This window comes from Catharus ustulatus, chromosome 4, assembly GCF_009819885.2.
Source record: "Catharus ustulatus isolate bCatUst1 chromosome 4, bCatUst1.pri.v2, whole genome shotgun sequence".
Taxonomy (NCBI): Eukaryota; Metazoa; Chordata; class Aves; order Passeriformes; family Turdidae; genus Catharus; species Catharus ustulatus.
The window spans coordinates 50,293,799-50,318,245 of record NC_046224.1 but is presented as its reverse complement, the minus strand read 5'-3'; the positions used below and the strand labels follow the sequence as shown (position 1 = coordinate 50,318,245).

The 24,447-nt window shown below is 38.4% G+C and overlaps 1 protein-coding gene across 5 annotated transcripts; it reads right to left on the bottom strand.

The window, feature by feature from the left end:
* Window positions 1–366: 366 nt before the first annotated feature.
* On the bottom strand, window positions 367–24,167 carry MDM1 (Mdm1 nuclear protein). Of its 5 annotated transcripts, none has more exons than XM_033057896.2 (15): window positions 23,502–24,164; window positions 22,545–22,650; window positions 19,825–20,177; window positions 19,220–19,336; window positions 17,290–17,433; window positions 15,616–15,749; window positions 13,415–13,514; window positions 9,381–9,419; window positions 8,848–9,023; window positions 8,181–8,462; window positions 6,343–6,455; window positions 6,119–6,219; window positions 5,016–5,256; window positions 3,878–3,946; window positions 367–1,675 (listed from the first exon to the last, which is right to left on the bottom strand). In XM_033057896.2, exons 1-15 carry the CDS (start codon window positions 23,655–23,657, stop codon window positions 1,569–1,571), a joined length of 2,238 nt encoding a protein of 745 aa, XP_032913787.1. In that variant the 5' UTR covers window positions 23,658–24,164; the 3' UTR covers window positions 367–1,568. The 5 variants fall into 5 exon arrangements, with proteins under 5 accessions (XP_032913787.1, XP_032913790.1, XP_032913789.1 ...); XM_033057899.2 differs by lacking the exon at window positions 23,502–24,164 and adding an exon at window positions 23,117–23,177; XM_033057898.2 differs by lacking the exon at window positions 6,119–6,219 and having other exon boundaries at window positions 6,287–6,455; window positions 23,502–24,167.
* Window positions 24,168–24,447: the final 280 nt, after the last annotated feature.

Below are 24,447 nucleotides of genomic sequence, written 5' to 3'. Positions count from 1 at the left end.
AAACAACTCCACTATAACATACAATTTCTGGAAGAAGGGAACACCGTTTTTGAACATCATTAGTACTGGACAGCACTAATTCACTCAATCATTTCTTGGGGACTGACCCTTTGGGCATTGCAGCCTTTCCAGCCCATGCAGCACCTATCTGCTTCGAGTCACCATTCAAAATATCTGTAGTAAATTATGATTTCTAGTGTCAACATATCTAGCTTCAATAAATTACTCTTTCTGAAGATCAGCTCTGAGGTAACATCTTGTCTTTCTTAAGTCTACAGATACTCCAGCTGAACAGGTGAAAACAGAGAATTAAACAGAGAAGTGCCAAGGTAATAGGTTCTACCAAATTATCCAGCATAACTTAAATAGAAACAAAGCAAACAACCGTTTTTATTTTCAGTAATATGCATACATAATTACATACAAATCAAAATGCAGTCAAGTGTGTAAAAATTTCAAATTTTTCTTGTACAAAATTTTCAAATTGAGTAGTATTAAAACCTGAAGCCACACACTACTAAATTGCGTGCTAGTCACCTATTTCCTCTACTTCATTTTAACTGGTCTGCATCACTTGGAAAGATAAAATGACTTGTCAGCATAAATCACAAAGACTTTTCACTGTGACAATCATAATGCTATCAGTCTCCCTGAAACAGGAAACTAAGATAAGAGGTAATTAAAATATCAAAGTCAAGGAAAAAAACACTCTTTTAAGTTCACTTAAAGAGATCACTAGCCTCTATCCTAAATACCCGAGTTTGAAGTGGAACTGAGGAACACCACTGGCTAAGGTGGCTAAATTTGTTTTTTTTAGAGAAGCTGAAATTAACACTAAACATAGGTCTTAGTCTACAAGACAAGCATTCATATCAGTATAGTTGACAAACTGCAGTACTGTACTCAACTCTGACAGTCATCCTGGCCAAAAACCTGTGGACAATGAACAAACCATCGTGCTTCACTTTTCTTAAACTTCTGTTTGTCCTGTTTGACAGTTAATGACACTCTATGTTAGTGTCATTAGAGAAATACGAATGTTTTGGTAAAAGGTTAAAAGTAGTAATTAGTAAAAGCAACTCCTTGTTACAGTGCTGCGTTATGTTGGCAATTCATACATAAACACATATACCACAGCTGCCCTTTAAGATAACTTCATAAAAACAAAGCAACTGAGGTAATTGGTGAACAATGGTATTGCCCCTGAACACTATTCCAGGTCATACGGCACAACTGCAGCAGAATACCTTTAAAAGTCATACTCAAGTTCCATAAAAAAATAATTATCTCAGATTCAAAAGGTGCCACTGTAAAAAAAGTAAAGCCTCACAAGACTGTTGTAACATAGTGCATTAAGACTTAACTCTCAAATATAAAGAACATTAATTTTCAACGTCATCCGTTTAAATATTTAATTTTTAACTGGGATGGTAAGTCCTAAAACTTGGGCCATATCAAGTGAAAGATGCTATGTGAAACCTACAATCACAATTTCTTAAAATGTACATTACAAGCTATGCAAAATACATCATTTTACAGAGTAGTTTCTATACAACAGGAAGGAGAAGCTATGCCTTGCCCCAGAAATCCTTCCTCTTCTGAGCTCGTTCCAGTATCTGAGACGCAAGAGAACTAGATGCTGCTGAGCGAGCAGAAATCTGAGACAATCTGTCATCTGTGGGGAAAGCAAGAAGGGAAAAAGTAAATAGGAAGATTAAACGTACATATTCAAACTCAGCTGTCATTTTTTGAATATTTTTTATGCCCTCTTTCACAATGGATGCTAAAACAGTACCACAATGCACCTCAATTCAATTGCTTGGCAACTGACAAGTTGGAGAAGAACCTCACAAGGAAGCCTCTAGTTAGGTATGTTTAAGAGATTTACATGCCCATCTCTTGAGAAACTCCAGAACGAGACCCCTGTTTTCACCTGGGAACTGCCCAATTCTCCAAGTCATCTTGATCTTTACTCTCCTGTGTCAGAAGACCTCAGGAATTGTTCCTCTGCCACTGAAATCTATATAGACTAGACTCTGGTAATGACACATTCTTGAAAGCAACCCACTGCTTCAAGCAAAGCAGACAACCTTAGAATAGTATGACTAAAATATCAGAACCCACTGCCAAAAAGAACTCTTCTATGCCAAATCCAGCTAGTGTGCCAAAAGCTGCTAAAAGAAATGTGTCTTCTGAAGACAACGGAAGTTTACCAAAAAGACAAGAAGAAGTAGGCTTTAGAACTATACTTTTGAAGGGTCTTCCTTTGAATACAGGGTACACTTCACACACAGTAAAGCTCCTAAAACTAATCAGTTTCAATATTATTTGCATGATAAAGCACATTATAATTCTTTAACAGCATTATTAAAATGTTGCTACAGGTCTGTCAAGATGCTCTCTATGAAAAATGACCTTAATTACACACAGTCTCCTGCGATGGATTAGAAAGAACTGTATCACTAGCTTCCAGACCCCTCACCAACAAAAAACAAATCCAAGAAAAAATTCCTCAACTTAATCCAAACACCACCAGTATTCTGACAGCATTTGAATTAACTTTTCAGCAGAGTTTCTAAATTCTTAAAATACAGTGATCCTAATAGCCTGTAACAGGATCACACACTATGTGTAACAACTATATTCCCATGTGTGACAAAACTGCGAACCACACTTCTGCAAACTGACATGTCATTGGAAAACTCCCAGGTTTGTACCTGAACAAATATGGGCATGCAAAATATCTGTGAGCTGGCACATTTCACCTGGAAGTTCATACACTATAATTTAGCTCACATGGAAAAATAAAAAAGAAACAGCAGCTACAGGATTTAATCTGTGTGCAGCAATCTGTGTGCAGCAAGCTGCAGAATAATACAGGATTTTGTATGGTTTATGCAGTTGCACCAAAGCTTGGCTGAGCCATCTGCATCACCCACATATTTTTCAGCCAACTGCAATGAGTAAAACAGAGAATCAGCCTGAACCTTGGTTAAAACCCAAGAAGCAAAGAAGCACCAAGGGGTACAGAAACAAGCTTTTGGTTGTTCTGGGGTGTAACTATAAATAAACTGCAATCAGATATAAACCTGCTCTGCCTATAATCTGAACCAAACACAGGTGATTGCAACTAGCACAGCACTACACCAGGCTCAACCTCAGACACCGCACTAAGAAAAAGTATATGGCAGATCCACTGCCCTTGGTTGACTCATGCTACTGAAAGAGTTTATTTGTGTCTGCCCACAAAAAGGCCAAGAAGATGCAGCTGTGCAATGGCTGTTCTCGTAGATTAACTTTAAAATAAATATTTTTTTTAAAAAGGCCAAAACAGCAATTAGAATAGCAGCATGCCATAAGCACCCCTACCACACTGAGCAAAAGACAGGTGGGAAAATTAAAGTCAGAGGGACCATTTTATGTTGCACATCTGGGGCTAAAGTCTCACATCAAAACCTTTAACTTAAAGTTTGCGGTACCTTTACAGTTGCAACCAAAGTTACTCCAGCTGCAATTTGGGCTGTGTTGCAGTTTCCTTTAGTTCCTATCAACACAAAGACTTAAAAATGTGCGGGCAGGAAACAATTTTAGGTATGGAAACAGGCAAGCTATAGTAACCATATCAAGAGCCACAATGGTCTAATAATTTTCAGCCACATTTAATGGTTTATTCCTACTACCCTATACCTTCATATTCGTACTTCAGATTACTAGGTTGAACACATTCAAATTATTTTGATGAAAATACACTGTAGTTATTCAACAAACACATAAACCAGTATTACTGCATTCAGAACCATCTCACATTCACGCAAAAAGTTAAAATTTATTTAGGTTACATACACAATACACAATAATACTTTGGGACAAGAAATACCTTCATCATTACGGTTTCTTTCCCGAAGAGGCAATTGTAAAGTTCTCACTTTTGGATTGCCAAGATTCCCTATGACAAGAAGTCAAAAGACACAGTTTTGAATCATTTCAAAATAGACTAAGGGTAATATTTCCTTTTAGAACATTTAAAAATGTTGTAATATTATTTCCAAAACAAGAGTCTTAAAAAGAGCACACATAAAAATTCTACCAAACTCCTTTACCTTACCATGAGGTAAAATAACCTTGCTCCACTGTATTATTCTCAAGACACTGTTCTTTGGTACATGCTACAAGCCACTTAATGAACTGCACTCAAGGTGCAGAACTAGAAACATTCTGATATTTCTGAGGAAATTCTCTGCATTTCATCTTCCCAATTACCTTACAACTACTTGTTCTGTTCTAGAATGGAAATACTACTTTTTAGCTAATCTCTGTAATCAAAGGACCAAGAAGTGTGGGACCTTAAGCAGCTATGGAAAGTCTTTCTGGAATGGACACTAAGGGGAAAGGAGTCTTTTCTTTATCAAATTTACATCTCCAGTACCCTTAAACATTGTTATAAACTATTGAAATACTTCAGTACAAATCCCTCCTCAGCCAAGAAAAGGTTTTTCTCAATATTCAATAAACCTTCTAGAGAAAGCTTTCCAGTTTCCTTATCCTGCAGAAATAATTTAAAGGAGCTTACCTCTCATAAATCCACAACTCTTTCAAAATAATACTACATAATACTACATCATAAAGGTCTCACACACTGCAGTTAGCAATTGCAGCTGGAAAAGTGTCACACCATCCAATTGCAGCTTAAATATCACAATTTAGAGCGGTTCATGCTAAACCAAATTATTCTCATGAGGAGTATTTATTGAAATTATTAAGGCAAAATCAGAGAACAAACTGATCTCTGTAATACAGTGATATTACTGGAATCTGAAATGAAGGTGGGTATTGTGGACATTTCCTCAGCAAGTCTAACCAACAATATAACCAAGTTAAAAAACTTTTGTTTATAAAGAGCACATTCTTGATAAATAGTGTATGGCAGCAAGCTCAGCAACTCTTGGTCTGAGCACTGCACAATAGTAATTTACATCCTGCATCACTCTAACACAGACTTAATAAACAAAACTCACCATTATGCTGGAATTCTGGATCCTTAAGAGTCCCTTGAATACGATGAGAGGAACTCCAGCAAGGCACAGAGCACCGTTCTGCTGACTTTGAGAGCTCTTGATGGGCTGAAGCAAGAGGAACTTGTTCAACAGCAACCCTGTTAGAAGGTAACTGATCCTGCCTAAGTGGCAGAGGATCCACAGTTCCCAGCCGAGCAGGTGCAGAGTTAAAGAGTGAAGCAGCTTCCATTTTCACATCAGGCTACAACATAATAGAAAGAAAAAAAAGGAAGGATCAAAAAAAGCACAAAACCACAATATCTCATATACACCCTCCAACTACAGATCCTCAAATATGTAACAAATGCTGACTTTATAACTACTATACTTCTAACGCAAGTAATAAAAGAAAAAGTATTCCAAGTCTGTGAGTGTGAAGAAAATCTGTTCCTAATAAAAACAGTTTAACATAGAAGTAATCCAATCAGGTCAAACCAAGAGCTTATTTTCTAAAACTGTGATTTTTTACATTTTACAACAACATAATCAACTTCTCTTGCAACTGTATCTGCTTCTATTACAGAACTTATACAGAGGATGTATTCAACTAAACTGTAGCTCTTCGTAGAACACAGTGCAAGAACAACTTGACAAAAAACTATCAAAATTTTAAGGATAACAACAACTAAACGTTTCTATTTTTCTTTTAGTAACTACTCAAGCTGCAAAGTAAAAGCAACACAACAGTCAAGGAAAGGAAAATTGAAACTATTATGGCAAGTGATCTCAAGCAATCTGGAGCTGTGCCCTATGTCAATGGCTACGATAACATTAAGGGGGAATCCTACTGGCCACCGTTTTATTTTTCTGTAAATGGGATCCCATGCATTTAGCCAAAGAAGTCAAAGTGAAGTACATCTAATCTCACTCCAGCAGTCTCAACTCTTTTGTCTGACAAGCCAAAAAAACTATATATTCAGACATGCCTTTTGTAGTCACAGATACTGACAAGTTTAAGACAGCAAAAAGCAACTCAAGAAAAATATTTCTTAAATAAATGATTCATTATTAATCAAAAAGCACATTCCTAAAATTCATAATAGGAAGCCTGTTTTCTAGCTCACCTGCAATGACCTTTTTTTTGTAGGGTTTGTTCCTAAGTTTCGCTTTCTCTGAGGTGAAGATGAAGACTTGACTTTAGGAGCAGATACTAGAACAGTACCTCCTATTGTATTGGAAAAGATGAAAAATGCCTTATTACATTAAATAACCTAATAAATTAATTCAATTACGTGGGTTTTTTTCTTTAGTTCTTGAAATATTGCTTTGCATTTAGAAGTCTTTTTACCAACAGCTTGGGTAGCGCGATCATGATGAGTCCTTGGGGTCCTGCTACCTTTCCTTGAGGGTTCAGAAGAATCTGACACAGCTGCAGAAGTGTTCAATATTAAGGCATTCTCACTGAAAAAAAAATTGAGTAATGATTAAAGGATTAGCTAAGGAAGGACTCAGCAGTTTTGCACTCAAGATTTCTGTTTCCAATCCATTCTCACAATGAAGCCTAAGGCAAGACAGTTAAGGCCTTAACACCCAGCAGCCTATAGCTAAAGTATTTGCTTGCCAAGGGGAGTCCTGGATTCCAGCCCTTAAGCCTCAATTTCTGTATTTTAAACAGTCTCAAGCCACAAATCCAGGCTCCCTCTGTCCTGACAAACCCCGAGGGTATTTCTGCACAACACAGAGGCTCAACAGGAGGGCTGGAAAACTTTGAACCCAGAAAAACTCTGAATATGGTTGCTGTCCTAGAGATGGGAATGTGGGCTTGACATTCTTCAGTCAATGTGGAATTGAAGCCAAAGATCCCAAATTTATGTAACTGCTATAGCCCCTAGGTTATTAAATATATGTCCTAAGATGATATAAATATATATATATTATATATTAAAAAAATACATTTTATACGTATATGTAATCTACATCAGCACTACCACTTTGGTCTTCTGGCTCCAGGTGCATTTCAAAAGGAGGTGGCAGCATACCCACAATGTGGAGAAACCTGATTCTATCAGTACATGATAGACACATCTAGGCAAAGAATTCCTCATTTCTAGCTCTCAGGAAGGTGTAACATGCAAGCATTAAGCTGCTCTGCATGGCTGAGTCCAGCACACATCCCAGAACACACAGAACCTCACTGCAAGATGACAGAAGACTGACAATGTCAATCAGAGACATCTATGACTAGACTATCTCTAGAATTAAACAGAAACTGAGAAAGGTTTCTAGATGATGGTTTTGAAGGTCTGCACTTAATATCTGTTGGAGCCTAACATCTCAATTTTTTTTGCCTGGTTTGAATACATGGTAGTATCCCAAACAGAGATGATTACAGTTTCTGACCTTTGATTAGTTCTGCAAAACCAAAGATAAAATATGTAGCTGAGATGGTTACAAGGGTCAAAGCTATTCAGAATTAAATGTCTATCAAACGAAAATATCGTTCTACAAAAAAGGTACGCAAAACTTGCACAGTAAAAAGCCGGAGACTTCTGAAACTACATACAACTTGGATCTCTCAAATGTCAAATACAGTACTATGCACACACTGAGCTGATCTCCTATTATTTGCATATACCCCTCCATGTTTTTCTCACCCATGCTTAGTAACTTAAACACCAATGATTAATAGATACTAGTTATTTTTTTCTCCTAAGTCTTTTATCTTTGTCCATGAAATCTTCTAGGCAAAATAGATGCCTAAGTACAATATTAGCATGTATCCTGTCCTATCAAATTCTACGCTGTCAACTTGAAGCAAATAATGAGTTTTAATTTTCACTAAACTTGGCTGCTGTGTAATGAAGAGTCTATACAATGAAGTAAGAAGCCCATACTGCATATTTCATAGTTTTGGAGAAAAACATTAGAGTCATTCATGAGTCTACAAACCTGTCTTGCAAGTTAGATACACGGTATTTTTAATGATAGGTCCACTTTTATAAACCAGTTGTGTCTTAAACTTTCATTCCTTATCATATTATTCAAAACAGAAGTACTACCACACCAATTTACACTCTCTTAAATACAAAAACTACTTAACCTACAAATTTCTGATCTGTTAGAGAAAATACACACACACACACACACATATATACATATATGTATCAAAAAATGGTTCAGTTTTACCCTTCAGTTTTCTTGTCTTCTTTAGCATCCGTATTGTTTTCTTCTAATTGCTGAGCCAGGATTGCAGCCTGTTCATCTGGCTTTTCTTCCTCCTTCTCTTCTGTTGATCGTTGATTTTTTCTTTCTTCAGTACCTTCTTGTTCATCCCAAACTAAACGTCTTTTGACTGGAACAGTTAAAGCATCTGACATGTCTTTCTTTGTGCTGTCCTGATGTGGCTGTTCTCTGGAGTCAGGTTGCTGTAGCACTTCAGGACTTGGTGCAGCCTCTTTTTCAGAAACACTAGGTAAGAAGGAACCAGCATTTTGTTATCACTGATTTGCACAATATATATATGTGTCTATATAGAACACATTCATCCAATTCAGTTTTTTTGCAAGTAGAGCTCAGACATTAAAAAGCAGTACAGCTGATACGATGAACAGTTAAATTGCCACTGCAGTTTCATCTGATGCTTAAGCACATCCCATTTGCAAACTAGATTTTATGAAGATTCTTTCTATATTACCATTTCCAAAAATGCAATGTAAAATAGGGTTGTTTTTTCAATTTCAATAGCAAATTACATTATGAGAAGTGCTCAAAAAACTATTTCCATACAAGCCTATATTCAGCATTTTGCTCAGTTTCAAAGCTGCAGAATAACAGGCAGGAATAATGATCTTACCCGGCAAGATCTAGTGCTCTGATGTTGTTGCTGATTCCTTCTTCTGAACTGGAAGTTGAGGACACATCCCAAAGACTGTTATTATCAGACAGGATCTGATTGAAATGGTATCTGGAGAAGTGTGTTCCCTCTACTCTTTGCCTGTAAGCCTTCGCTCTTTCTCGAAGCTCTCTCACCTGCACGTACATCACAGTTTCTTAAGTTTCACAGTTGTTCAAACATCACTTTTAGGCTACTATAAATATTTGCATTAACTACTAGCAGCTAGAAATGCAAATTACTCATAATACAGGGCCAGCCACAGCACAAACATTGCACATCACAGTAAATGTAAGAAGAGGAAAGCAAAAATAACATATTCAATAAGCATGTTTGAGCCATGAAGCCAAAGCAGAATCATCAATTATTCATTCCACGAGCACAAAAATTTATGCCGTAACTATGAGTAAGTTTAGTGCTGGATTCTAGTTTTTTTCATCAGCGCTCAGACACAGTGCTCCAAACACTGAAAGAGGAACTTGGATGCAACCAACCTCCATATACCACATGGAATTTAGGGTGTTTTGAGATGCCTAAAGAGAAGAATACAGAGTTATTTTTAAATTTCTTATTTTTCCTCTCAAGAAACACTCAAGAGCAATATTGTTATTATTACCTTTGTAACTTTACTTCAGTCTAAGTAAGAAATTAAATACTAAAAGTCTGTCAACACAGCTCTATGCTGCCTCCCTGAGATTCAGTAAAAAGCTCTCAAAAAAGTACAGTCAGCACTGGCATTCCAACAGCCTTTTGCCAAACTTGAGGAAATTAGTTCAGATTTCTAAACATCAACACTCAAAAATACATTCTATAAATTTTATAAATACATTCTACACTAATTTATGATAAATTCAAATCAACAGATTTATGTGCGTGTGTAATACTGAGTTTGCATGCTGAAAACACTGCAACTGTCTCTAGCTAAACAAATATTAGTGAAAAGTTAAGATTAATACAAGAACTCTATGTGCTATTGTATGCAAGACATAGGATCAAAATTATTCCTTCTAGGCTATCAGTAACTGCAAGAATGAGATACAAAACATTCAGGTGTCAGTTTTACTCCAAAACAATAAAAGTGATAACCCCCCTCTTCAAACAAGCACCGTCATTTTTACAGTTAAGACCATTTAAACACTTGCTTGTGTCCTTCACCCAAACATAATTAGAGTGCAGGGAGAAAAAGTAAATATAGAAGTTTATGTTTGACTTATTAAAAATAACTTTGTGATATTGTGTGAATGCTGACTTACTAAAAAATGGTCCACAGGAAGTAAGTATTTTGTCAAAGACCAAGAAAGTAATACTGACATTTCCTCTACCACATTTTTATAGCTTTTCTTTTTTACCCTTCCTTCATGATACATTTCACATCATTCCTACTGTAAGGAATAGTTAGTGGGCTAAACTCATCTAATCCCACTAAAAGTAACTGGACACAGCAGACGGATATCCAGCTAACATCCCACAATTTGACCTACTAAACTTCCAAAGAATAGCCCATTAAAAATATATGCTTGCCATTTTCAGAGGAGAATTTAAAAATTTGATGTGCAAGTGATTTACTGGATTACTCACTTTAACTAGAAGAATAAAAAATTAATTCTGATAGCCAGAACAGAAGGAATGTAAATCCAGAGCAGCAGGGTACCACAGGAGCAGGAAGAATACTAAGTCTCCAGTGAATTGTGAAGAAGTACAAAGGACAACCATCTCCTGCAGCGACTCAGCAGGCAGCATTAACTCAGCAGGACATAGGCTCTAGAGAGTCCTACTGCGATTATGAATTGCCCACATTAATTTTTCAAAAGCATCATTGGCAGTGTCTTTTTTTTTGTTCAACTACTGCAAAACACCCTTAATTACAGTAATTTCAAGATTATAAGACGCACTGAGTATAAGCCGCATCTCCGGGTTTCAGCAACTTTTCATTCTTTGTCCATACATAAGCCACACCTGATTATAAGCCGCAGGTTACAATACAGAGTGTGATAAAAGGTATATATTCTATCACCATCTGTTGAGGGTGGGGGCAGTGATCCTTATCTCAACGGCAGATATTCTGCTAATGGGCCATCCATTGAAACCAGGCGGGGCATTGTTCTTTATCTTTTCACAACCCATCCCTCCTCCAGCGAGTCATTTTCTGCTAATGGCCCATTGAGTCCCACTGTGGGACTGATAAAATTACTGCATCCCATGGGAAGTTGCTCCAGCCAGGGGAAAGAGCCCAACATTTCTTACCAAGATAAAAACAGAGGTTCTGGGCCACTAAGGGAGCCCCTTTCTCCACTGGACTCCAGGGGAAAACCGGATTTCTCCACATCACCACTGGACCTCTGGAGGGAAACTGCACCTTCTACAGGAGCACTGCTTCAACTGAATCACATCTGTCACTGCAGGAGGATGCAGCCACCATTTAATGGGACTGCTACCAACACCCTGCCTGACAGGGTGTCAGGTTGTACTCTGACTTTGTCAGGGTTTGGAGTTTGTTTCTTTGTAGTACTGTATTTCTATTTTAGTTTCCTTAGAAAAGAACTGTTATTCCTAATTCCCATATTTTTGCCTGAAAGCCCCTTGATTTCAAAATTATAATAATTTGGAAGGAGGGGGTTTACATTCTCCATTTCAAAGAGAAGTTCCTGCCTTTCTCAGCAGACACCTGTCCTCCAAACTAAAACAGTAACTTTTTGTTCTTTGTCCATATATAAGCCGCACCTGATTATAAGCTGTACTTTAGGTTTAGGCCAAAATTTTAGTCAAAATGGTGCAGCTTATAATTGTGAAATTACTGTACAAATTGCAGAGAAGCAGCCTACAAGTAATCACTATGGCTAAGGTCACACCAAGATTCCATTATGGCATTTGCAGTAACTTCCTTCTAGTTTCCTCCAATTCCCTTTCCAGCAAGAAAATCTCTGTGGAAAACTCTGATGCACTCAAAACATATCTTGATAGTGCAGGAAATCTTTGATTTTTCATAAACTCTAATTAAATGCCACATGTAAAGTTGACTATCTATCCTCCACTTGCAGTCTCCTCATTCTTTCCCTCAACTGTACAGCAGTGGATCCTCCCAGCTGAATGTGCCACAAACACACTGTATCCCAAGGCCCAATCCTTAGCTGTCTACCAGTCAATTGCTCTTGAAGCTGAACATTGCTCCTTATTGGTTTGAATGTTTCATGATGCAACATCAACAAATTAAAGTATTATATGCCAGAAAAATGACATAATATTCTACAGAAACATTCAGTATACCACTTAGGCTGCATGCAGTAGTTCCTAACATTTTGAAACCTTAGTTACAGTAAATATAATGCATATATATCAATGTATATAAAAATTTAAATATTGTTTCTTTTCAGTCCTCTAACATCCTCTTGAGGCTATGTCATGCATGTGTACACAAACTCTATCTCATACTTCAATATACTTTAAATATTGAGACACATTTCTGATTGAATGTTTTGTATGTGTTCTATAATTAATTCTTTTTGCTAACAGGAAAATTACTTACTAGATTAAACTGAGCAAGAAAACACAGAACTGAAAGCTACCAGACCACTCCTGCAATTCTCAGAGAACCTTATTTTCAGAGAACCTATATTCTCAAAGTCCAGCACCCTAGAACCATTTTCTCCTTTCCTCCAGTTCTACCTTCCACATTACCGTGGACCACATTGATGAGGAAACTCACATTTCCAAGTGCACACAGATAGCAGCACAGTGTCTCACAAAGGCTCCCTGTGTCAGCTGGGAGAAGACTGTATCAATTCAGAGAAATTAGAATGTTGCAGAGCTAGCTCTAGCAGTTTCTTAGCACACTATTAATGGTTTTGATTTCCTTGACTAATGCAGGAATCACACCTAATAATGCTAAGAAATGTTGTGGTCTTGAAGCTACTCAGCATTTTTACAGTTCCATGAAATGACTTCATATAATATAATATAGACTGCAGTTTCTGAATAAACTACAAGAAAATACAATGACTGAAACTCGCAAGAAAAATTCTCAGTTTTGCGTTGTGTATGACAGAATTCAGTTGACTGCTTTGAATGGATTAATGTATGGTAAGCTAATGAACTGAGCCTGACCATCAAGCCAACCCAGGCAGATACATATGTTGTCCTTTTTGGTTTTATTCCCTTGGACTCTCTTATTATTCAGCGCTGTATTTTGAACACCTCTGCTTGTTACACCTGGGTTGGACATCAAGAATAACATTACTTGTCATGAGAGACTCTGCTCTGAATGATCCTGACTGCGTGGGAAACAAAACTTCTTCCTCACTTTGGAGGTCACATTAATATTTTTTTTAAGTCTCATCATCTTTGTTTTTCCCCTATGTATTATACTGACTTGTCAGAACTAGTTGTCTTTGTATACTCACCTTTGGGAGCTTGAGTCATTAGCATTACAATCTCAAATCTGCATCTTATAAATACCACAATTCAAAGTTTTTGCATCTAAAAATCAATATACAAAGCATACTCAGGCTTCAGATTTTCTAGGAATACTCACTTGGTTGGGAGCTTTACTCTTAATACGAGACCAAACTCCATCTTTGTAGAAATACTGGGCTGGAGACAAAAATTTTGACCTATATTCAGTGTTCATCTTCCTAAGAAATCAAGAATGAAGAGAGAAAAAAAGTAAAGTTTGATATCCAGAATACTCTTTAAGAGCACTTTTAAAGTTACTCAAGCATAAATATACTTGTACCTAAATGCCAGTGAGATGCAAAAAAATAATGCACAAACAACTCAAACCAACACAACTAGGAAAGTTGTGAAAAATATTCATTCACCGTTGGTGGTCCTTCAAGTAGCTACTCCTACTTTTCCTTCCTTGCAACAGTTCCACCAGAAGCTTTTGCCCTGACAGCCAATAAGCAGAACATAATACACACATCAACCTCAATTACTTCAATGCAAAATGTGGGACCTTGATTTAAGTCACTGATGAAGGTACGTTTAAGTAAAAATGCCTGGTTTGGCATTAATGTGTCTGAGACATTTCCTTCTATGAAATCCACTTTAAAGGCACTTTGCATATGGGTGGGGTGAGCTTCTGGGGCTAGAAACATCTGACTGCCAGAACAATGGTCAGTACAATTCATCTATGTTCTAGTGGCTTTGCTCTTCAAAAGGCCTCAGTACTTGAAAAGATGGATTCATTTTTCCCTTCTGCCACACACATACAAACACAGAAAAATTAACATCATGTAACCTATGGTAGGCAGTCAGTAGTACTTCAAGTCCTTAAGCACTGAATTGTGGATATCTAAAGATATTTTTGGATTTAATCATGCTTCAGAACATTATCAACTTAATGTATTCAGCACAGGGTGGAAAAGCCCTATTTTCAATCCCTCTTCAGAAATAGGTCATAAAAGCCTGAAGTCAGGGAATAAAATGAACCTTGTAAAAAGAAAAATACGAAGGTCAAAAACCCCTTTATATTCAAAATCTCTCTTGATACGTCGCTTTCTTTAAAGCTGACAGAAATCCTTCACTTTTGGTTGCAAAACCAATGGATAAGCACAAGAAACACAACACTGTTGTGCCTCGATCCCAGTCATTCTGCTGCAAATGCAGCCCATGCATTGCAACACAGTTACTTGCATTCAAGTAACAATCCTGTCTGCACATTGAGAACTTGCACACTTTGACAGCTATTTGCCCAGTGATTTTTTAAGATAATTTTGTCTTGTGCTACTACACTGAAGCCGTAAGAGGCAGAAATCTGCCCTTAGATGAAAAGAGTCCCAGCAAACAATCAAGAATTTTGCACATTACTTACTTCAAAATTGACTACAATCTACTGCAAAGAGTATACAAACCAAACAGTTAGAAGTTTTAGCTATACTATATCACTTTTCCATAAACCAATTTTATTTCATAGAATTTTGGGTGATCATTTTGTAAACAACTCCTAATATCCAACAGCATTCAGACAGGTAAGTCTCCTCTCCCATCTCCAATCTAATGCCCTAACACTGCCATAAAGAATGAAAGAAATGGCGGGGGCATACATTAAGTACAAACACAGGAGAGATGGATTAATCTATGCATTTTAAAGCCTATTTCTTGGCTTTTATTGTTCCTGACATATCTCAGATGTGTATGAAACGGAAATACGAGTTCAAATCTTGCAATGTAGACATGTGACAGAAATAAAAAGATACTTTGACAGCACTCAATAACATACCATTTCATTTCCATGCTTGCCAGATCACTCTAAACAGGACAGATTTCTTATCTTTACCTCGAGTGCTCCCTTTTGTTACTCAGGCACACAAGGTCTCACAGACCAGAATAAGCAGACATCAAGTACAATCAGCACAGTTTTAAGGCATAGAGTGGGCACAGTGATAGATAAAGCAGTTGAAAAGGTGACTATGACTTCCAAAGCACTTGAAAGTTTAGCAGCAGCACTGCACTGATTCCATTTCATTCACATTGTATTCATTAATACTACTATTACTGCATCACAGGGTTCAACTGAACAGGACCTTACAAAATTGCTACTGCCCAGAGAAAAGGATGGCAATTAACACCAGGTTTAGATGTACCCACAAGAAGCTCAATCTCAGCACTGCAAGGGGCACTTTCCCCTGCAACTGCAGCATAGGTGTGGTTAAAGGTCCACAGTCCATTTTTCTAAATACTGGGCTGCTGTACACCTACTCACTAGTCTAGGTTTTCCTATTTTATACATACCCACGACTTGTATGTAAAGTGAGGGGCTTTGGACTGATATGTTGCTTATTATTTTGTTTAGGATGTTTCTGTTCTGATTTCCCTTGTTTTGCTGCATCTTCTGCTGGTTTTTGAAACGGTTCTTCCCTCTTACTCTAAGGCAAAGATAATTTTAAAAATACCACATTAGCTAACAATCTGAAAACCCTCATATTTCTTTTGACATCAAGCACTTGCAAATAGTTAATTTTAGTGTTAGTCGCTTTGAATATTTAATACAAACATCACATTATTTTGCCAACACAAAAACAAACTAGCAAAATGCCAAAGTTAATCATCTAGATTCTGCTAGCTAGATGATGCATTTTGACCACTTTACAGAATTAACTCAACATGAAACACAGCGATAAGATAATACAACATCTGCACATTCTAACCTGAGTCCAAAAGACAAATTTTTAAATATTTAAATATTCTAAATATTTGTTTTATAAATGCTTAGATTGATTTGTTAGGGTTTTATACCAAAGATATTTTTTCCTGATTATTTCATTCTTTCAGAAATCCAAAGCATGACTTCTAATTCTGCTAGAGATCGCCATAGATATTGTTCAAAGTCAATTTTTAAAAAATTTAAAAGCCCATCAAAACCCCCAAAAACTTTTTCAAGATATTAATCAGAGATGAGGTATTAGTATAAACAACCAATCTTTAGGTACTTTAGCAAAAATTCCCTTCTCATAACTCCTCTTACTTCATTTATTAGCTGCTCGCAAAAAACTACCTGAAATTCCAATACCAAAACCAGAAAAATGCTTCCTGAAAGCCTTGGGCTTTTCAAGTTTTCTTCATATCTACTTAAAGGGGCAAAAGGGGACATAAAATTTCTCATCCCCAGATGGGATTTAAAGACCTGAGTTTTAAATGACAAAACCTCCAAGCCAACAATTCCCTCAGAATTACCAATGGCTTAGTTTAAGCCAAGGCACTGCATGTTAAGTACACCTGCTCAGCAGTGGTCCTATGAACTCCTTGTCTGACAGCCCTTTCTGTTCTATCAGCAACAGAGATGGGTAGTGAGGAGACTCAGATTAACTGGGAGCATCACACAGTCAGTACAACCCAGGGCAGAAGATTCCTAAAAAAACAGAATGACAGCTTTTTGGAACAGGTCCTAAGGGAGCTGACTCAGAAAAGCAAAAAAGGGAAGATGTATGCCCAGCGGAAACAGTCAGGTGATGTGGAAAGAATACAAAGATACTGCTTGCCACTGTGGGGAAAAAATTCTCTGATTTATGACATTCAAAAAGTTACAGATCTCCCATCTAGCCCTACTGCACATCAAGACACAACATTGGTACCAATCAGAGTATAAATCAAAGATATAGATTGCAGAAACTATACTAATTACAAAAAACAAAGTGTCAATTGGGAACAACAACAAAAAAATCACTTCAAAACTCAGAAACTTTAAACTGAAAAAAAACGCTCTATAGAGGACCTACTACAGAACCCCCAAAGAGCAGGGCTGTACAGAATTCTTTTTGGTCTTTACACCAAAACCACTACTGAGTCCAGTGTGACCAGCAACACTAAATAATTTCAACCTAAACCCACCCCCATATAGAATAGATCAAAACTGAAGAAGTACTAGTAAAGCTTTTCTTTCTGGGACGTATTTGCTTGTTAACACACCAGAAATTCCTTCTCTTCTGAACCACCTCTCTCTTGTGGACTCTTAACATGAGGAGACCCTTTGGAATTTCTCTCATATGCAGTTTCAGAAGTAATGGCAGGAGGTTTAACCGGAGGTATGGATTTCTTTGTGTTGCAAATCAGCTGCGTAGGAGGAAGAAAACAAAACAAAGGAAAAAAGTGTGATTTGTTTACCCTAAGGCTAAATTTTCAAAATCTGTTAACTTATTCACACAAATACACTCACATATGCAGAGAGACAGTCATCTCTACACATACAGCATGTGTAGACTAATGAACTGCTAGGAGAAATTCAAGAGATTTAAATACATTTAAAAGTGACCAAATCAGACACAGTTAAACCTGTGATCAAACACTTACTAAAGTTTACTGTCAGATGTTGTTTATTGATTTTATTTTTTGTTCACCTTTAGAGCTGTATGTAGGATCATGGTTTTTTAAAGGCATGCCATAAAATTTGCATATGAGTCCTCAGTACATGTCTTGTCCATATGTCACAGAAAACTGCTCTGAGTTTTAGAGCTGGATGCGTAGAGCTTGGGCAAATTAAAATGCATTCCTTTTCAACTAATACAGTATTATAAATCAAGGTAGAGAATTTCTCTAGTATGTGGTCATATATTATCTCCTCATGGGATTCTGCATTTCTTGCCATATGTGAGAAGCATGCATTTTCCATAGATTTGCTATGAGAATTTAACTTGGATAACTTGGATATTTTCACAGAATCTCTACAAGGGAAAGGGACTGTCAGTATTGAGGCAAATTCTCAGTCATATCAACAGTGAAGAATAATAATTTGTTAATATGTACCATTTTTATAATTAAATTTTCCCTAAGTTCTAGTTATCCATGGATGTGTAGCGCCTATAGACTTATTCTCACTGCTTCTTCTTCTTCTATGTAAGCTGTGAAAAAAAGTCTTTCTTCTGAAAAAAGCACAATGTTCACAAGAATGAATACTGAAATTATCAAACTGATTGCACACAGAATCAAATGGAATTCTCTTTGACTCTTTCTGTAAGGTGACTTTCTGGAAACTGCCTTTTCCTCAAAAGATCTTTTGGCTTCTTTATACTACTGTGATGTATTTCAGTGAGTTTTCATTGGATAAGGGGCTGCTGGGAAACATATCCTGCAGTAAATCCACCTGCTTGGTACTCCAACAGAAAAGGACAGGATAGTGATTATCTAGGTTATTGACATTTATTGCCTCTGAAAGATGTTTCTGAACAAATTCGCCACCTGAGGATAAAGAGCCCATCATGTCTAGTAATCCCACTAATGTACACGCTTCTAGTGAAGAAAGAGGAGAAAAATGCAGAAGTGCCTGTTTTACACCGCAGAATGACCAAAAGACTGAGTCTCCTAGGTCCTGATCCCAGTAACAGTTAATTGAAACCACAAAGCAGTCTCACACTCAGTTACTTTTTGTGGTCTTACCAGAAAAAGTGGCATTTTCAACCCTACAAAGCCCAAAAGCTCATGAGATGTATTAAAACATCACAAGAGTATCTTAAAATCTGAAAAAGCCACTTTTAAATATAAGCTGTTGTCATGAAAGAATAAAACACTAGAGAGACACACCTTAGGGCTTAGAAGTGTATGTGCACAGAGAGGGAGACTAAGAAACTGGGGCAACACAGATAAATTAATACAAACAGAAGAACAGAACCTTGTTAGAAAGAACAAAATACAAGGCCTAAGGAGAACAAATACTTAGGCCTGACCACAATAAAGAATCACAAGGAAACAAATCCAATGAAGCTACACTTTCATACAGTGAGAGAGAAAAAAACTGTAACAACGTTAAAGTTTGTTGCTCTCCCACCAGAAGAGCAAAAAAAGGAAAACTTTGCTGATACATAAAAGAAAGTATTAATTTGGTTTTCGGATTCTACAATGTTACCTGTTCAGCTGCAAGTATTGGTGACTTTTCATGAGGACTCTTCCAGACAAACTGGCTCTGATATTCAGAATTTCTGGGGATAATTATGTTTGTTTTCCTCTGAAGGGCTCTGTGAAACTGACAATGAAAACAAACAAAAAAAAAAACAAAACAAAACAAAACAAAACAAAACAAAAAAAAAAAAAAAAGGAAAAAATAACAATGCTCCCTTTCCTTCAATATTTTGCAACTTAAACATCTTTCAACACGCACTTTCAAAGCAATGGTTTGGGTTTTGGTTTCAAGAACAAAATGAATGCAAAGTACATTTTCTCACTATAGACAACTACCCAAAAAAAATCTATATATTATTATTGGCTAAATCTTGTTTAATTGAAATCAGAAGTGGTGACACATTCTGAAGATGCAAATGAAGAGCAAATTTATTGAATTAAGTAGCACCAAAATCTGATCTCTAACACACTGTTCTCTCAACAAAGAAGCTACAAGAGAGGATCAAAATACAAAACCAAGAAAAGAGTTCAACAACAGACTCTGAGCATGAGTGTGAAATTACTGTTAGTAATTTGCAGATTGGTCAATAATAAAAAGACCTATTCCCTTACCCCATTACCCATTTTTTCTGATTCCTTTTTTAGAGATGAAAATGCTTCATTTTGATTTGGTGGAGCTTCTGAGGATGATTTCTTCATGTTGTTCTCTGCAACAGCAGGAGCTATTTCACCACCAGAATCTACCACATGTGACTGAACTTTCAGAGGGAGTCTGGGTCCTTCTGGTGTTTCAAGTTTTTCCTGATTCACATTATTGTTGTTGTGGTCAGCGTACAACTCTGCAGCTTCAGTTTCCAGTGGGTCATCCAAATCACAATCTCCTGTCCATTCAAGGGACTTTGAAATCTGTGGATTATGGTAAGGTACCCTTCTCTTGGAAATGAATTTTGGTTCTCTTGTGATTCCTGAGAAAAAGCCATATTAGATTTAACAGAAACATTCACTGATGACAAAGTATCACACTATAACAAGAATAAACTGAAAGTTTATCATACAACTGATTACTAGAAATTTTGGAGCAGTGACAGACTAGGAATTACAGGCATGGCTGAGAATTCTGTGCTCTTTCCTATCTGCAAATAACCTTCCTTTCCACTACACAGACAGGAACATGGTGCCCCAGAACCACGTTGGACTAAACCCTATAAAGCAAAAATGTCCACAGGACAATCGTGTGAAAATTGATTCTGGGAGCTGAACAGCTACAAAACTCACACATCCAAGCAAAAAAAATGTGGTTAACACAGGTACAGAGTAACCAGGGGAGAAAGTATGCTACAAGCACTTCTCACTGCACATGCACAACACACCTTGCTCAACAGGTTCCCTCTAACTGCGACAGATCTCTATCCACTTGCAATTTAAGACCATCTCAGATAACTGACAACTTTTACAGTATGAACACAAAAATATTTCCAAAATTCGAAGAATATTTTGTAACAAAGCCGAGTATCAAGTTACTTTAAGAATCGCTGGGGTTTACACAGGCAAGAGAAAATAAAATTACCCAACTATTGTAAGAAGAGTATTGAACGACTGAACACAATCGAAGAGGAAAATCACAGGAGGGAAATCGTAATCCACTTCAAAGAGCTCAACTGCAATGGAAGAATCAGTGAAAGCTCCTAACTGTCTGAAAGAAGTATCTTCCATAAGAAGATATCTTCCACCCCATGAAGAAGCAATATAGAAAGAGAGAACAACCTATGGTGAAAGGTATATAGAATATCCACATGTCTGACCACACATACAGGACAGGAAAATAATTCCAGTGGAAAAGTAGCAGAAAGGCACTCCAAGCACCTGCAGCTGTCAACTTTTTGCTGTAATGGTCCAAGTGATTCATAAAATTGCCAGTTATGTCATTCAACAGGAAGAAGTAAATTATCAGTAAAGTAAAAGAAGTAAATTATCAGTAACTATCTGCAAATCCTATGAGGTACCAAGAGTGACGTTTAAAGATATGGGTGTTTAAATGGCCAGAAGATAGGTGGGCATGAAAATTAACACACATACGTAGAAAAACTACAGCAAGCATGCACAAAACCACCATCACTGTGAGAGAAGAAAATGCTGTATGGTTAAGTCATGAGTTTATTGCAAGACTTGTAAAATTGCAGTTTAGTTTGACTGGAAAATAAGCATAGGCTGCCATTCTAAAAAGAAGTTAACATGCTTAGATGTTTAAGTGTTTCAGAATTTGTGACAATTATAGTCCTCAATAAGAGGTAACCATAAACACACCCAAGTGCTAGGGAAAGAAAGGTTAAAGATGTATTTTGCAGTAATGGAAGAAAGCAGTAATATATCTAAATCATAACCTTTAGCAAGATTAAATTATTTATTTAAATGTCTAGCACCTTGACTAAAAAAAACCCTAATGCCAGCAGTCAGTTGTTAATTACAAGGCCGTAATTCAGAACACTTATTACTGTAGGAATGAATGCATTGTACTCTAACTACACAGACTGCACAGCACAATTGCAGGGAACTGCACAAATTTTTTTTACTCTGCCTTGCACCCCTACAATAATTGCTATTTTTTAACTACTCCTTTTCAAAGCAATGCAGTTGTCATCACTCCTCAGCTCCATACAGGCTTTTCAATACAACTGCTATTTCCTTTTCCTCCTGCTTTCTAGCCCCACACTTCCCTGTCATGATAATATTAACAATCCTTAAATCCTACACTGAAGTATCACAAGATTTTCGCTGTAGTGGCTGACCTTCCCTTTCAGTTAGCTGTACCTGTTAGGTTCATAACAACTTTATCAAACTTTGCCCCAAGTTAGTCTCCCCTTAAAAACTAAATTTCATTTATTATTTCTTTATACATCACAGATAACCCAATCCCACCCTCGACACGCCCTATATGGGTTAACACTGTACCTATGTTTCATGTTTGGGTCTCAGCTTATGCTGCCTATCAGAAACTACAGTAATTTCAAGACTATAAGGCGTACAGGATTATAAGGTGCACTTCCGGGTGTCAGCAAATTTCCAAACTTTTTCCATATATAAGGCGCACCGGATTATAGGGCACACTTTTTTTTTTCAAAGGTTTCTATAAGTAGCACTAATTGAAAAGAAAGTTTCAGTGTAGCCATAAAGAACAGGGAGTTCAAAAACACACTCTATCTAAATGATGACCAAGATAATACTTCTAATTTGAATACTATGTGCACAAACTGTAAACACCACCAGTTCACCGTGGGCACGCATTCATCACAGCGAAACTTTCCAGCCTCGGCTGCAACCAAGGGGGCACTTACCAAACTGATCCGACCGAAGTCCTGCCCACAAGGATTTCTGCTGTGGGGACGGGCTACAGGACTCTGGGCTTCTCCATTTGAAGTTTCTCTTGTATTCACTCAGCCCCTACAGCAAACAGAGAGGAGTCTGTCAAGCCAGCGGAGCATCCCCTGCCTCACTGCTCCTGCAGCAGCAAATCTCCGAAGGGGGAAACACCAACACGCTGCTGCAGGATGAGCTAAGCGGGCAGGATGCTCTTCACGCTCCGAACCCACCCCCGCCGGAGAACAAAAAGTACTGCTGAGAAAATGTGGGAGCATTTCATGCACCAAAAAATAATATAAATTTTAAAAGAAAAAAAAAAAAAAAAAAACCACGCATCTTATGTCTTCAAATGAACGGTTTCAGGAACAAGCACAGCCTAGACCCGCTGTCACCCGCACGACTCAACTCCTTCTGTCTCTACTGGCCGCTGCCGTGGCGCAGGGCCCTTCCCTTTCCCGCTACCCCAGGAGCGGCCGCAGCCCCGCTCCTGCCGCCCCCCGGACCGCGGCCGTGCCCGGCCCGCCGGGCCCCGCTCCGCTGGGCTCACCCTGAACCGCACGGGCATGGCGGAGTCGCGGCCGCCCCAGGCCGGGCCCGGGCCACCTCCCCTCGGCCCGCCGGGCGCCTGCGCGGCGCGGCCCGGGGCGGGCGGGGAGTGCCGGGCGGGCCGGGCCGCGTCCCCTGCCGGCCCTGCCCGGGGTGCTGCCGGCTGTTGTCGCCGTGGTGTCCGCACTAACGCGCTGATCCCGTAATCGTGCTGCGCGGCCAGCGCTGTGTCTGGAAGCGCAACGGGGAGACACCCGCTGCTAATGCATCTCAAGGCCTGGGGGAGCTTGGGCGCCTGGTTACAAAAACAATCGTGTGTCCGCGCATGCTGCTTTATGTTGCTACAAAAACAGCGTTTAGAGAAAGGATAAAAACAAGTTTCCTACCCTTCTGGAGCATCTGCGGTGGCGCGGCAGCTGCCGGTCCGCCTTCGCCACCTCCCCCGTCCTCACCACCCCGTCAGGAGATGCTAATCCACCTGCTTGTTCAGATCTTCCCTCGGGAGTCGCTTTTCTGCCTGCCTTCCCCCCGCTAGTCTCCATCCTGACTGTGTCACGTTAAAGAGAGCGGGGAGGGTGCTGCAAAGCCGAGCGCACAGACGGACGTGCCGGCCCGGCCGCTCTGTTTGCATTCCCTGTTGCCCGTGGCTCCGACCCTCCCCGTTCCCTGCCAGCAGCGCCTGCTCCCGGGAAAGCTTCGTGAGCCGGGGCTTTGTCACCTCTGCCTCGGCAAGGGGAGCAATGTCAGTGCCAGACCCACTCACTCGAGCAGAGTTTGGGTCGGCTGGGACCCTGTGTAACCGGTGAGCAGCGATTTGTTACTGTCCATGTGAGACAGAGGAGAGCACCTATCTGTAAGGAAAAGCTTGCGAGCGAAGTAAAATGTTCTTCTGCACTGATAGTGTTTCCAAGTTTCACACATCTTTATTAATGAATTTCAAGATCAAGACAACGATTTTGGTATCATTTGCTAGCCAATTACACTTGAAACTGCTAGGTCCACCCTATAAAGTTGTTTGTTTTGTTATTACAGTGATTTATTTCGTAATGTTCAATCAGAGCCAGTTCAGTACATTTGCTAAAGTAATGTACAAACTTGCTACAGAATGTGAAAAGCCAGCTGGCAAAAATACAATGTTCAAAATACATATTCTAGGTTTGCCAGGAATCTTTCCTCTTTGATATGTCTGGAAACCAGGCCAAACATAATTTCCATATGTTTTTAGGGTGTTTTTGAATTACCAAACTAAAACAATGCTTTTATAGATGGTTTGGGGCTGTCTGAATTTGGAGGTGGATTTGGTTCTTTAGTGCTGAAGCATAGTAGGACACC